This window comes from Mustela putorius, unplaced genomic scaffold (genome assembly GCF_011764305.1).
Source record: "Mustela putorius furo isolate JIRA1106 unplaced genomic scaffold, ASM1176430v1.1 tig00003896_pilon_pilon_pilon, whole genome shotgun sequence".
Lineage (NCBI taxonomy): Eukaryota > Metazoa > Chordata > Mammalia > Carnivora > Mustelidae > Mustela > Mustela putorius.
The window spans coordinates 115888-129582 of record NW_025422045.1 but is presented as its reverse complement, the minus strand read 5'-3'; the positions used below and the strand labels follow the sequence as shown (position 1 = coordinate 129582).

Genomic DNA, 13695 nt, shown 5'->3' with positions numbered 1-13695 from the left:
GTCATGATCCCAGGGTCCTGGGATCGAGCCCTGTATCGGGCTCTCTGCTCAGTAGGGAGCCTGCTTCCTCCTCTTTCTCTGCCTGCCTCTCTGCCTACCTGTGATCTATCAAATAAATAAATAAATATTTATAAATAAATAAATTGGTAGTATTCAGAGATGAATATAATTTGACCAAAGAGGCACATAGTAAATCTAACCCTTCCTCGTCCTGGACAATATGTGTATCTATGAACACAGCACAGGTTTGCATTAGCATGACTGCAACCACACACATTGTTGGCTCAGTTGTGATTGACACCTACAAGTCTTTTTCCAGAAACTGCAGGTAAGTCAGGTTTCCTCATGCCCAACTCTGACTCCTGTCCATCAAATACAATTAAACTGGCCAAAAAATAGAAGTTTGTATTTGTCTCAGTTCAATTCCATTCTGTTTTCTTTTTTTAAATATTTTATTTATTTATTTGACAGATCACAAGTAGGCAGAGAGGCAGGCAGAATTCCATTCTGTTTTAAAAACAAGGGAGCTCTCGTCCATCACACAGCCCAGCTATACCAGTTGTCTGTGGTTTACTGGTCAGTGCCAAAGAGACAAACAGGCGGTAGTCTCAGGTAGACTGTGATAGAAGCATGGAGAGTATGCCAGTAAGAACCAGTGAATAGCGTTATTTCAGAGCATAAAATATAGAAGCTATATTCTATATAGAATATAGAACTCTTGGCTAATAAAAATGATCTTGTTAGAATCTGTTAGTCATTCTGCCTACCTCCGGCTACCACTTCCCCCTCTCTTCAACTTTTCACAGTACACTCAGGGTTCTACGAAGAAGGACTCTGAGTCCAGTAGACTTGGGGGAACACCATGCTTGCTTGTGTTAGGTACCTGCTGTGTGAAACAGATTAAGCTACTTAGCCTCCTGGAGCCTCTGCTCATCGGCAAAATGAGGACAGCAATAAGCCAGCCTATCGAGTTGTGAAGACGGAGATAAAGTTCTGAAGTGCCGGCATAGGGCAGATAGCAAAGAGTGCTCTAGAGGCAGCTGACCCCAGGGAGGCTTTTGGAAAATCATGGCCTGCAGGACAAAGTTCAAGCTCCTTAGCATGGCGTGAGGCCTCTTGGGACATGGTCCCCCTCTCCTCCCTCCACTCTTCACTGTGGTCTGGATCAAGCTATACCGACCTAGCCCTGGTTTCCTGAGTATATCGTGAACTTTCATACTTCAGGGCCCTACCCATACTTGACTCTCCGGAAGTCTAGCCACTATCCAGTCCAGCTAGAAAACTTTGACTCAGCTGCAAAATTCACCTCAGATATCAGCCACTCCGTGATCCATGTGTTAGGAGACCTTTCTTTGTGGTTCTCTAGAATTTCTGCCCAACAGAGAATAGCTTGCAAGAGAGATAGCAACTGCACTTTGTTCTGGTCTGTGTCTTCAAGGATGTTGGTATAGTGAATAGCTGAGGAAGACACAAAGAGTGTCTCTCTCTGGGACAGAGGGAAGCTGTGCTTGCTGCCCGTTATAAGTTTTGGGCAGCTCCTCCTCCTTTTCCTTCCCCCTCCAGCTATCCCCTCCCCCCTCCTCTCCTCCTCCTCCTCCTCCTCCTCCTCCTCCTTCTTTTCTTACTAAAGATTTGGGTTTCTTAAGTTTAGGATTCCTCTCCTGTAACACAATCTACTGTCTCTGTGAGGGACATTCGGCCCTCTTTATATGGCCCTGTGGGATCTGTGTGTGCTTAGGGAACTGATACAAAATTGCCGGTACTTTGGCTACTGCTATTGCCAGGAGCACTAAACACTCCTTCATCTCCGACCCAGGAGTTTTGTGTCTTTAATCAGTATCCACAAAATGGTGGTAGGCTAACTTTGCTCACTTGTAAGCAGGGTAAAATCTAAGACCTTTCATACCCCTTGGTAGCATGCTTCCTCCCTTCCTATCTCATCTCACTGTAGGGGTATACATTTCCTTCCTTCCTTCCTTCCTTTCTTTCTTTCTTTCTTTCTTTCTTCCTTCCTTCCTTCCTTCCTTTCTTTCTTTTTAAGATTTTATTTATTTCTCAGAGAGAGAGAAAGAGAGAGAGCGCAAAAGAGCACAAGCAGGGGAAGCAGCAGGCAGAGGGAGAAGTATGCTCCCCACTGAGCAGGGACACTGGGCTTAATCCCAGGACCCCGAGATCATGACCTGAGCCAAAGGCAGATACTTAATGGACTGAGCCACCCAGGCATCCCTACATAATTTTCTTATAATTGTATCTGTAACATCTGTCGATGCCTGGAACACACAGGACTTCGTTGAATGAGTGGATATTGTCAGCCCTCAGCAATTCCTTTAAGACTCGTCCCATTGCTAGTATATTTCCATGGGGATGCCCAGTGCTCTTGGCCCCAGTTCTAAATGTCTTGTGCTCTCTTCTGCCACAAACCCTTGATCACCTCTTCTTTCCTGCCCTGAAATGACCAATTCAGTTCTAATGGCTTATGAGTTACTCCTGGCTCCTGTTTCCTCTTTTCTGTTCTAGTAGCAAATCTTCACCAAAAGAGCCCCTCAGGACCTCTTTTTAGTTTCTACCATCCTAGACAACAATCAGGAATAGAAAAGATTTTTATTCTATCATGCAACTTATTGGTTACGCATTGTTTTACATGCAAATTCAGATAACTGTGTCCTCTGTCTTTTAATTCAAGCCAATGACATAAATGTAGACTAGGTAAGTTCATCTCCAAGGACACGATTTTGTACTACTCTCCCCAAGAAATTTCTCCCAATTGTTTTCTACCTATTTAAACAATATTTCACTACAATAATTTCTTCAGTAAGCAAGTATCTATTCAGTTCCTCTTAATTGCAAGGCCAGGGTCTTTCTCACTTTAAGGAAACAAAAGAGAAATCAGATATGATTTGTGCCCTCAAAATGCTAGTGATAGGGACGCCTGGGTGGCTCAGTTGGTTGGACGACTGCCTTGGGCTCAGGTCATGATCCTGGAGTCCCGGGATCGAGTCCCACATCAGGCTCCCAGCTCCATGGGGAGTCTGCTTCTCCCTCTGACCTCCTCGCTCATGCTCTCTCTCACTATCTCTCTCTCTCAAATAAATAAATAAAATCTTTAAAAAAATTAAAAAAATCTTTAAAAAAAATGCTAGTGATAAAATATGTATGTTATATGCCACAAAAATACTGTAAGGTTTTAAACAAAATAACATCTGTGCTGAGTCTGAAAATACAGATAAAATTTAAAGGGCTCTCAACACAGTGTGGAGATGAGGGTAAAAATAGTTTTCTAGGCTCGGGGAAGAGCTTCTGCAAAGGCTCAAGGTCAGGGCAATTCAAGTACTATCGGGCAATCATCAGAAGGTTCACTTTGGCCTGAGTGTCAGATACATTTAGGAAAAGATTGACTGTAAAGTGGTAATGGGAGATTGGGACTGAGCAGGGGGCCATTAGGATTAAGGCATTTGTTATATAATGAACACTTTGATATTTTACAGGCAATGAGGGGGCAGTGAAAGTTTTTTGATAAGAAGAAAAACTCGATCACAAGAAAGTTAACCTGGTAGTCACTATAGAAATGGATTGGAGCGTGGAAAGATGAGATTTAGGAGAAGTCGATTGAGAGCTGAACAATACCAGTGGCAGGAGGTACTGAGTGGAGAACAGATTTTAAAAGGTATCAGAGAAAGTTGACAACATGGAGCTCTTGAATGGCAGTGGATGCTTCAACAGAGTGTGATTTTGCATAATCCCTTTAACAACCAATCAGTATTTTTCCATAAGAATATCAAGAGATGTGGGTGGTCAGATGTCTTGTTGAAATATCAAGATGTGTTTTGCTTATCCATTATCCTTGACTTACATTGGTACATGTATTCCTAGCAAACACGGGCTTCTGACTTGTCATCAACACTCACTTTCTTATGCGTTTACAACCCCTCATTTTTTTTTTTTATTGTAAAAACAACCCACATTATATAAATTTCTTCTTAACAATTTTAAGTGAACAGTATTGTTAACTATATGTATGTTACTTTACAACAGATATCTAGAAATTTTTCATCTTGTATAAATTTCATACTCATTGAAGCATAACTCTGTCTCCTTCTCCCATACCCCCTGGCAACCACCATTCCACTTTCTGTTTCTATGAGTTTGATTACTTTAGATACCTTAGATTAGCAGAATCATACGTTGTCTTTTTGTGATGGGCTTATTTCACTTAGCATAATGTCCTCAAGATTCTTTCATGTTGTGGCATATGACAGGACCTCCTTATTTAGCGCTGAATAATATTATATATATTTATATTTTATATATAGATATTTATTAGATATATATATATTTAGTGCTGAATAATATTAGAGATATATATATATCAAAAGATAAATGGATAAAGTGAGATATATATATAAGATATATATATATGTATATATATATATTTAGCGCTGAATAATATTAGAGATATCTCTTATATATATATCTCACTTTATCCATTTATCTTTTGATGCACATTTAGGTTGGTTCCACATCTTGGCTTCCACATTAACAACACTACTGTGAATAGTGTTGCAATGAACATGGGTATACAAATACTTCCTCAAGATCCTATTTTCAATTCTTCTGATACACATCTGAAAGTAGGATTGCTAGATCATATTATAGTTCTATTTTTTATTTTTTTTGAGGAATCTCAATACCATTTTCCATAGCAGCTGCTATGGAATTTTATAATTCCACAAATAGTTACCACCCTCCTATGAAAAAAAATCCATTTCGGAATGCTTCTGATGGCAAAAATTAAGTTCATGGATGAGCGATTTCTGAAGTCATGAGACAATCATAGCATGTGATCCTTATCTGGGGCCAGGTCTTCTAACCAACATCGTAGGAGCTCAATAAATATTTGTTAAATGAAAAGTTGAACAACTCTAGACTTTTTGTTGTCTTTTCTCAATCTCTTGCTTCACAAACATATACAAATGGCCTAGGATTTCATGGAACCAGATTGATGTTCAGAGATCAAAGAGCTCAAAGATCATTTGATATAGCTCCATAATTTGATGGGTAAATTTATGTGATTTTCCACCCCCCAAACTTGGGACAGGTGACTTGAATATTTATTTAAGGAAACAGCATTCCTTTTTTTTTTTTTTTTTTAACTTACCCTCAGATTTCAGTTCTCAACTATCTGGGCTCTACTCATTTTAGCTTGAAAATAATTGTTCCTGTTTTAGAATGTGAAAGCAAAATAGAAATAGAGCTTAGGTAGTTGTTTATCTCAATGAGCTTGATCTTTTAAGGGGATAACTTCGGGAGATTAAACAACTAGACACTTCCTATCTCTTTCCAGACCAACATAGAAGCTTTTGAAAGAAGTCATCAGAGTCACCATCAATGTAATCACCAAACAAATTAATCAGATTCAACTCTTAAAAACTTAAATATTTAAAAATTAAACCCACTCTGAAAGGACAAAGATTTATCACTATAGGGAATATTTACTTACTATGTAATCATTATAATTATTTACAGAGCTATACACAGGCACTTTCCATGCATTATATCACAGCAGCCTACTGGTATTATATTGATGCCCATTAAAGAGATGAGATCTGAGACAATAAACAATTTGTCTGTGAAATGCTGAAATTTGGACCCTTATCTGTGAGAACGCAAAACACATGATTTTCATCACTGCAGTACTACCTACCAAATGCACGCTACTGTGCTGGAATCTACGGAGCATTTGAGGACTGTGTAACAAGGCCTTAAGTAGTTTATGCAACCTGGCACATGATATAAGACAAGTACTACAGATGAAAGAAAATGTACCTGGCCAAGAAGACATATACTGTGTTAAAGAAGTATGCTATAAATTCTGAAGCCAATAGGAATAGATGATTAAGGAAAAAAAAAAAAAAGGAAAGTAAGAAAGGAAGGAAGAGGGGCTATTGGGTGGTTCAGTCAGTTAAGTGGCCAATTCTTGATTCTGGCTCAGGTTATGATCCCGGAGGGTGGGGAGGATCAAGCCCCATGTTGGGCTCCACGCTCAGTGGGGAGTCTGCTTGAGGATTCTCTCTCCCTCTCCTTAACTCAAATAAATATTTAAGAAAAAAAGAAGTTTAAATTGAAGGCAGAAAGGATTATATAGTAGAAAGGGCAACAAACAAATCAAAACACATGAATTCTGGTTCCCAACTACTACTCACTAATGAGTGACCTTGGATATTCTGCAAGTTCTGCATAATATTGTATAATTACATCATCAGAGTAATTTTATTGACACCTAACATGAGACAGTAAATATATCAGAAAAGTTCCATAGGGCTGTTTAATCTCACTACATTATATATATTATACATACATATATAAATATCACATTTTTATTTCACATTAGAGCAATACTAGGTCCTTCTCCAATGCAACTCAAGGTGCAAAGCCATCCTGTAAGAATCAGAGGCTTCTATGATCAATTAAAATGTTAAAGGAAAGGCAAAGTGGCAATTTAGAAAAAAGTTCTTCCCCTGCTTTTTAGCTTATCCGTCCCCTCCCCCAGCCTTTATTTTTCTGATTTATTCAAGAAAGAGAGTATAAAAGCATCTTATTAGCAATTCTCACGCAGGAAATACGAGCACTTAGGGTCAATTGAAAAGAAACTGGGATAAGGGGGAGTCAAGAGGAAGAAGAATGTCATACAATTAGAGAATTTAGTTTAGCTTGCACACAGTCAAGAATGTCACGTAAATTTGTGTAAATTTATTAGATATTTAAAACATTCTTTATTTCATTTTATTACCTCAACATTTTCCCCTTTCCATGAACCTTTATACTGATGCTTAGAAATCCTTTTAATTCATCTAAATTTTAAGTAAAGTATTGGAGGCACTATAGCCAAGGGTTTTTCTGCTTCACGCGGGTTAAGATTGTTAAACAGGCTGATCCTTATTACAGAAAGCTTCCGGGGAAGGTAGTGCTGCCCTCCGAGCAGATGTTCTAAAACTGTTGACCACCCCCCCCCCCACACACATTTTTCTCATAAGGAGGGTTTTGGGAAAATGCTAAAGGCAGTGTGTTGATGACTCAGTGACAAAAGCTAGATTTCTGTCAGCAGCTTTCATTAAGGTTTGCATTTAGCCTGTGCCCTCATCATGTGCCATAGATTTAGTTTTGGATTAGCAAGTGCTAATCCACATGGAAATGATCTCTAAGATCCACATATGTTTAGCAATCTGATTACATTTTCAAATGTACCTTTTAACTCCTCTCGTTGTCCTTAATTTTAAGAGATGTGAACAAATTAATAACATTTGTGTCTTTCCTGGTCAGTTTAACTCACGTAGTCTAAGAACGCTTAGTTCCCCAAGGCAAGCTCAGAGAATTTAGAAATCTCCTGATCTCCCCTCAACTCTTAGGACAGGGCCCTTTGTGTGCACAGTTCTTAGGAATTCGAGAACTTGACTAACTTGAGCAACAGAATAAAACGTCTCCCCAAAAGGTGATTGTTGATTTCAGGGCACTTTTGGAAGCTGTTTTTAAGCCAGTGCTGCATCTGATGGGGGGGCAGGGAGGGCAAGAGCCGTCCCCAAATGTGGCACTTAGCACCCGGACATGCCTCCAGTCAGGCTGACAAATCTCCAAAGTGGGAATCGTCAGTTTTCCCTCCACAGGGCCTCGGCGTGTGAGGGAAGGAGGGGGATGGGCAGGGGCCATCAGGGGAAAAGTCTCCGGCCTTTCCACGTCTCTCAACACCATCCCTCCCCCACCCCGCCTCCTCCTTCCCCGAATCCTAAACAAGCCGGCGGGAGAGGGGCCCCGGGGGCAGCCTGGGCCGCGAAGCTCGGCCTTTGTGGCTCTGTCCTCGACGGTGGCGGGCAGGCAGAGGGGGCGGGGCCGCGGGCCGAAGACCCTCAGCCGGGGCTTGACCCCCAGGTGCATTGTCCGGCGGGGCCCGCCCCCTCCCCGCGGGGCAGCGCCAGGGCCGCCGCGGGGCAGCGCCAGGGCCGCCACGGGGCCCCCTCCTGGCGTCTCCCTCCGCCGGCCGCACCGACCTCGCGGTCCCCAGACTAGGGGCCAGATGTAGAAAATAGTCCCCAGGCCGGCAGCGGCGGCGCTGTCCACTCCGCCGCCCCCGCCCCCTCCAGCCGCCGCCTCACTCCGCCCCCAGGCCGGACTCTCCGGCCCCCCGCCTCTTGAGAGCGGGTGTCCGTGCGCCGGCCTCGCCGCGACACAGAGACCCGCCGCCGGCCGCGCCGAGCCACGCCACGCCACGCCACGCCGGAGCCCGAAAGGGAAGCCCAGGCTGCGCGCGTCCAGTAGCGGCGTGGGGAGCGCCCGGAGGAGAGGGCAGGCAGGCGGACAGCGGCTACCGGGCGGCCGGGGAGCATGCCCGCGCAGCCCCGCTGAATGGCGCCTTCTCTGCGACCCCTCGCCCGGCTGCGGCGGCCAGGGATGCTGCTCCGCGCGCTCCTGCTGCTGCTGCTGCTCGGCTCCGGTCCAGGTGGGCGCGCTTTCTTCTGCGTCTGTGGCGTTTGAGCAGGCGCGAGTGGGCTGGGGAGAGAGGAAACCGCAGGGCGGGGGGGATGCTGGGGGGACGGCGAGGTCCGCCGCGGTGCGCTGACCACCGGACCTGCCCCCTCCCTGCTGCCAGTCGGGAGCGGCTGCCGGAGGCGCGGGCGGCCCGCGGGCTGTGCGGGGGCGCGGGCAGAGCGGTGGGCGCCTCTCCCGGCACACGCCCCTCCTCGCTGCGCTCCGTGAGCCGCAGCCTGCAGGGCCGTGGCGCCCGCTGTCCACTCTTCCCCCTTTCTCCTCGCGCCATTGTCCGGGCTCGGGCCGAGTCCTCGCCTCCGCGGCCAGCCTCAGCTCCAGCTCCGCGCCGCCCGCCCGCTCGCTAGCTAGCCGGGGCCGCCGCGGCGCACGTGGCTTTATTTATATTGTTTCCTTAGTGGCAGCCTGGCCACGCAGGGGGCGCCGCGGTTTCCCTCTGCTTCCCCTTTTTGCAGTGGGGGTTTCCCACGCGTTTTAGGCCAGGGGAGAGAATAGGTGAACTCAGCCTTGGGGGCAGCACCCCTAGGGCCCCCATTTCCCCAGATCCGGATCTAGAGAGGAGAAGGACAGGGGAGGGGTGGAACTAGAGACAAGATGGGTTGGAAGGTGCGTGGCTGATTTGTGTTGGGGGGAGGGCGGGGAGTATCGGGAACGGAGGAGGCAGGTATAATCTTATGAATAGGAGCCCTCCTCCCCCGTACCTAGGTATTTTGGGGGCAGGGCCTGAGGTGTGTGCCACTGTGAAGATTTCTCCAAACTCCAGTTTAGCCTTGTGCAAAGTTGGATGAACTAATTTCTCTAGTTTGCATCTGCGCTGGTTTATCCTCAAAGAGATAAAAAAGTATAAAGTGGATGTGATGATTGTGAGGGGCGAGGAGGAAGAGTGTTCAGGAGAATGGGTTATTTTATTTATTTACAGGTTACAAACCCCGGACTTTCATCTTCTCTGGAGGAGTTAGTTTTCTGTTAACATGAGAAAAGGATCAAAGTCAGATGTGACTCGGAAACACAATGGGCGCCTTCCGGAGTGGTCCTCGCAGCGCGGGGCTGTTAGGGTCGCTCTCGTCGCCCTGGGCGTATATTAGAAGTCCGCAGCCCGAGCATGGGAGCATGCCTAGTGTGTGAGTTTTCCGAGGACCTGCCTTGATGAGAAACAGATCAGTCCCGGGAATTTGTAATCATGTATTCAGAACATCATAAGGAAAATGAAATATTCCCAAACTCCTAACACTCCCCAATCAGTATGCCAGACTTTACCTGACCTTTGCGCAGAATGCAGGACGTGACAGGGTATTAAGAGGTCATCAGATGTTTTCTCCAGGCAGGGACCAGGGCGATGGGCATGCTTAGATTAAAACGTTTCCTCTACTCTGATAAAAATGTGTATTGGGTGATTAAGCAATCTTCTATCCTTATTAGACAGTAAGGACCAATTAGTCACACTTTCTTCCAGCAGTTGGTAATTCGAAAGAAAAGAAAGAAAAAATAAAAGTTTTCTAATCTGATCACCCACTGAGTACAATCAGCAAAAGTTACCAGCGTTTCAAACTCTACAGTTTGCCCATTAAATACCCACCTTACTCTGCAGAAACTAAGTAAATGGATCTATTTCAAGGAGAGGAGACAGTCTTTGCTGTAAAAGGACAGATGGAAAAATGCAAACTTGTAATTTGTCACAAAAGATAAACGCACTTCCCAGAGGAGTAGGTGCCAAGGGGTCCAAAACACTTCAAGGGACAAGGAAATAAACTTGCTTGTTCACAGGGTTGGAGTTTTGCTAATGATTTCTTGTAAAATTAGACTTTTACGACTTACTCTGTTCAAGATCTTTTTGACAAGCTTGTAAAAGTAGCAAACAGCTTGTGCTCTTGAGTTTTCCTGATGATTTTGATACTCTAGCAAGGAGCTTGAGAACAGGATTCTTACAAGGGATAGATGATTATGAAATCTTCCCTATGCTTTTAGAGTAGATGTTGTAAAAGGTGATTTTTCTGATTTGCTGAAAAGGTTTGCTGAACTTAGATTGCTTTATTAAGGTGTTTATCAGTTAACTAATATGTTTGTTAAACTTTGTCGTGTTACATCCTGAATATGTTTTACAATTATGTGTTAAGAAATGATTTTATACTTGTAATTCTGGATATGCCTCCCCTCTCTTTTTCCTTATAGGAGTGTGGTGCTTTAATGAACTGTTTTTTATAAAAGAACCACAGGATGTAACTGTCACAAGAAAGGACCCAGTCATTTTAGATTGCCAGGCTCATGGCGAAGTTCCTATTAAGGTCACATGGTTGAAAAATGGAGCAAAAGTGTCTGAAAATAAACGGATCCAGGTTCTGTCTAACGGCTCTTTATACATCAGTGAAGTGGAAGGCAAGCGAGGAGAGCTGTCTGATGAAGGATTTTATCAGTGCTTGGCAATGAACAAATATGGAGCCATTCTTAGTCAAAAAGCGCATCTTACCTTGTCAAGTAAGTGTTTAAATTCTTCATTGTCTGACAGTTTTCATTGCTACATTTTGATGATTTTGTGATTCACTATGTACTAACCCTGAAAGTCACACAAACTTGAAGAGTTTTCCTGGAGACAGTAGCTGATCCTAAGGGCAAGCAAAAGACTGAGAAAGGGGCACCTGGGTGGCTCAGTGGGTTAAAGCCTCTGCCTTTGGCTCAGGTCAAGATCCCAAGGTCCTGGGATTGAGCCCCATGTTGGGCTCTCTGCTGGGCCCTTCCCTCTCTCTCTGCCTGCCTCTCTGCCTACTTGTGATCTCTGTCTGTCAAATAAATAAAATATTTTTTAAAAAGACTGAGGAAAAAATTAATGAGAATGAAAGTCAAGTTAAATTTAGAACACCTAAACCTGTAGAAGTAGCTTTATATAAATTTATAAGTGTTTCACGCTGTGAAAAGAGTTGGGTGCAAAAGTTTTAGCTAACACAACAAAAGTTTTAAAATCTCATCTTTCATAAATTAATAATCAAAATTTAAACATAAGTAGATCTTTCTGCTTTGTAGATGGCCCCTGATTGCTTAATCTTTCTTATAACCCAGCCTTCCATTTCTCAGAGTGCTTTAAGATCACTCATGTTGCTTTTTAATTGTAGAGAGGGCATTGGTCAGTAACTCTCAAGCCTTTGAAGTATTCCTAGTCTTTTTCTGCTGGGAGAGAAAGAGGTTAAGGCCATTTCCATATTATGTCTAATGGATTTAAACCAGATCTGCCCCCTTTATTCCAGTTGTCATAAAGTTTGCTGTCTAATGATTTCCTTTGTATTAACAGCCCCATCAGATCAGCCATTTGTCCAAGTGATCCAGTGCTTGGTGGTTGACCTGATAACTGTTGAGTGTAAAGATGGGCCTAGGACGGATGGGGAACTCCTTGTTCCCACTGAGGCTTTCCCGCGTCTTTGAGGGATCAAACATGTGACACTCCAGATGGCAATAGACAATGTAAACCTTTAAACAGTATCTTAAAAATAGTTTTTTAAAAAAGATTTTTATTTATTTATTTGACAGAGAGATCACAAGTAGGCAGAGAGGCAGGCAGAGAGAGGAGGAAGCAGGCTTCCCACTGAGCAGAGAGCTCGATCCCAGAACCCTGGGATCATGACCTGAGCAGAAGGCAGAGGCTTTAAACCACTGAGCCACCCAGGCGCCCCTTAAAAATAGTTTTTACAAGTCTCGTAGCTACATTCTTCTGTTAATCCACAAAAGATAGATTTTGTGCAATACTGACAAATTGATCATTTACAGAATGAACAATAGGAAGAGGGAGCTCATAAGATAAAGACATGATCTTTAAGAAGTAGTTTCTTCACCGTCTACACAACTGAAATTTAGAAAGCTATTGGCAGGGATTTTCTAGATGACTTTAACTATTATAACAGTGTATGGCCATATTTATGTCACCATCATAATAGTAATTTACTTGTGCAGTAATGATTAATTGTAGAAAATAAGTTCCAAGCAAAGATACTTATATACTGAAATATTTCAGAAAGGGAGAAAAGCTTCCAGTTCTAACCTCCCCCACCCCCAAATAACAAAAACCTGAGAAATTTTTTGATAAACTTTTTTGTTTGGCATAAATCACTAGCCAATAATCTTTTTGTTTTTTGGTTTTTCTTTGCTGTTTTCAGAATAGTGTGCTGTGGTGTGTGTGTGTGTGTGTAACATAACATTGTTGCGTAGAGTTGTAACTTTTTCACCTTTTCAGCATTGTGGGAAGCTTTTCATACCAGGAACTGTTGTTTGTATTTCTTTGCTGGAGAGGAGCAGAACAGAAAAGTGGAGGAGGGCGGATGGGCCTTGAAAGGATGAAGCATTTATCATGACCACACATTGTTTCCAGGACCTCCTTAGTAGCCTGACAAAATTCTAAGGCACTCAGAAATGCCTTGAAAACACACAGAGCTTTAAAGTCTGTGTAGGATAATAAGTGTTATTAACAGTGAAACAAATGTTAGTGTTGGCTTTTTGAGTATCTTTAGATTTTTCTAACTGTAAAAATTATGGATAATAAATATTAGATGTGAATAGTTTTGAAAGCTCTTGTGGTGAAGTTTTCATGTAATGAGTATCAAAAACTTTCTAGTGAGACTAGAACATTGGTGGCAAATGTCAATTGTATTCAGTTATAGGGACCACACTTTTCATAGGAACTCTGTAGAGATAACTTTGCTAGGAAATTACATTTAGTATTATAGATTTGAAATGAATACATAGTGGTTTTAGATTTTCCTTTAGAAACATGAGACTTCTTAGGGATTCTGAATTTACAAAGTTAGTTTGGGTATTTAAAAAGCAATGTCCGACAGTGATGTAGGCTCAAATGACTTTATCCTAAGTTCAGGGTAAAGATGTTATACATATTAAACAGGAAGAGAATAGGCATTAAGTGGACATTCTGTTTCGCTTAAAAAAAAAAAAAAAAAGCTTGTTCTCTTTCAGTTATTGATAGCAGCAGGGTGCAAGTATGTTCTTTTTATTTTTCTGATCAAAGATTTGCCAGCAAGCATATCTTTTGATTCAGAAGTGTAAGAGTATAGCATCTGAAAATCTTAAACTTTAATCTGTGCAAGTTTTAGATTTTTAACACGTAGGCAATCAAGTCTTGGTTTCTAAACTTAGGAACTAGAAGCTGAAAGTTGCACTCTAGGC

At 42.8% G+C, this 13695-nt stretch overlaps 1 protein-coding gene across 1 annotated transcript in view; it reads left to right on the top strand.

Moving 5' to 3' along the window:
* Window positions 1–7815: 7815 nt before the first annotated feature.
* The window catches only part of LOC101687903 (protogenin), a 118889-nt gene continuing 113009 nt past the window's right edge, over window positions 7816–13695 (top strand). The window contains 2 exon segments of the mRNA XM_045067459.1: window positions 7816–8488; window positions 10705–11007. Of these exon segments, the coding sequence (XP_044923394.1) occupies window positions 8395–8488; window positions 10705–11007 (397 nt within the window). The 5' untranslated portion in view covers window positions 7816–8394.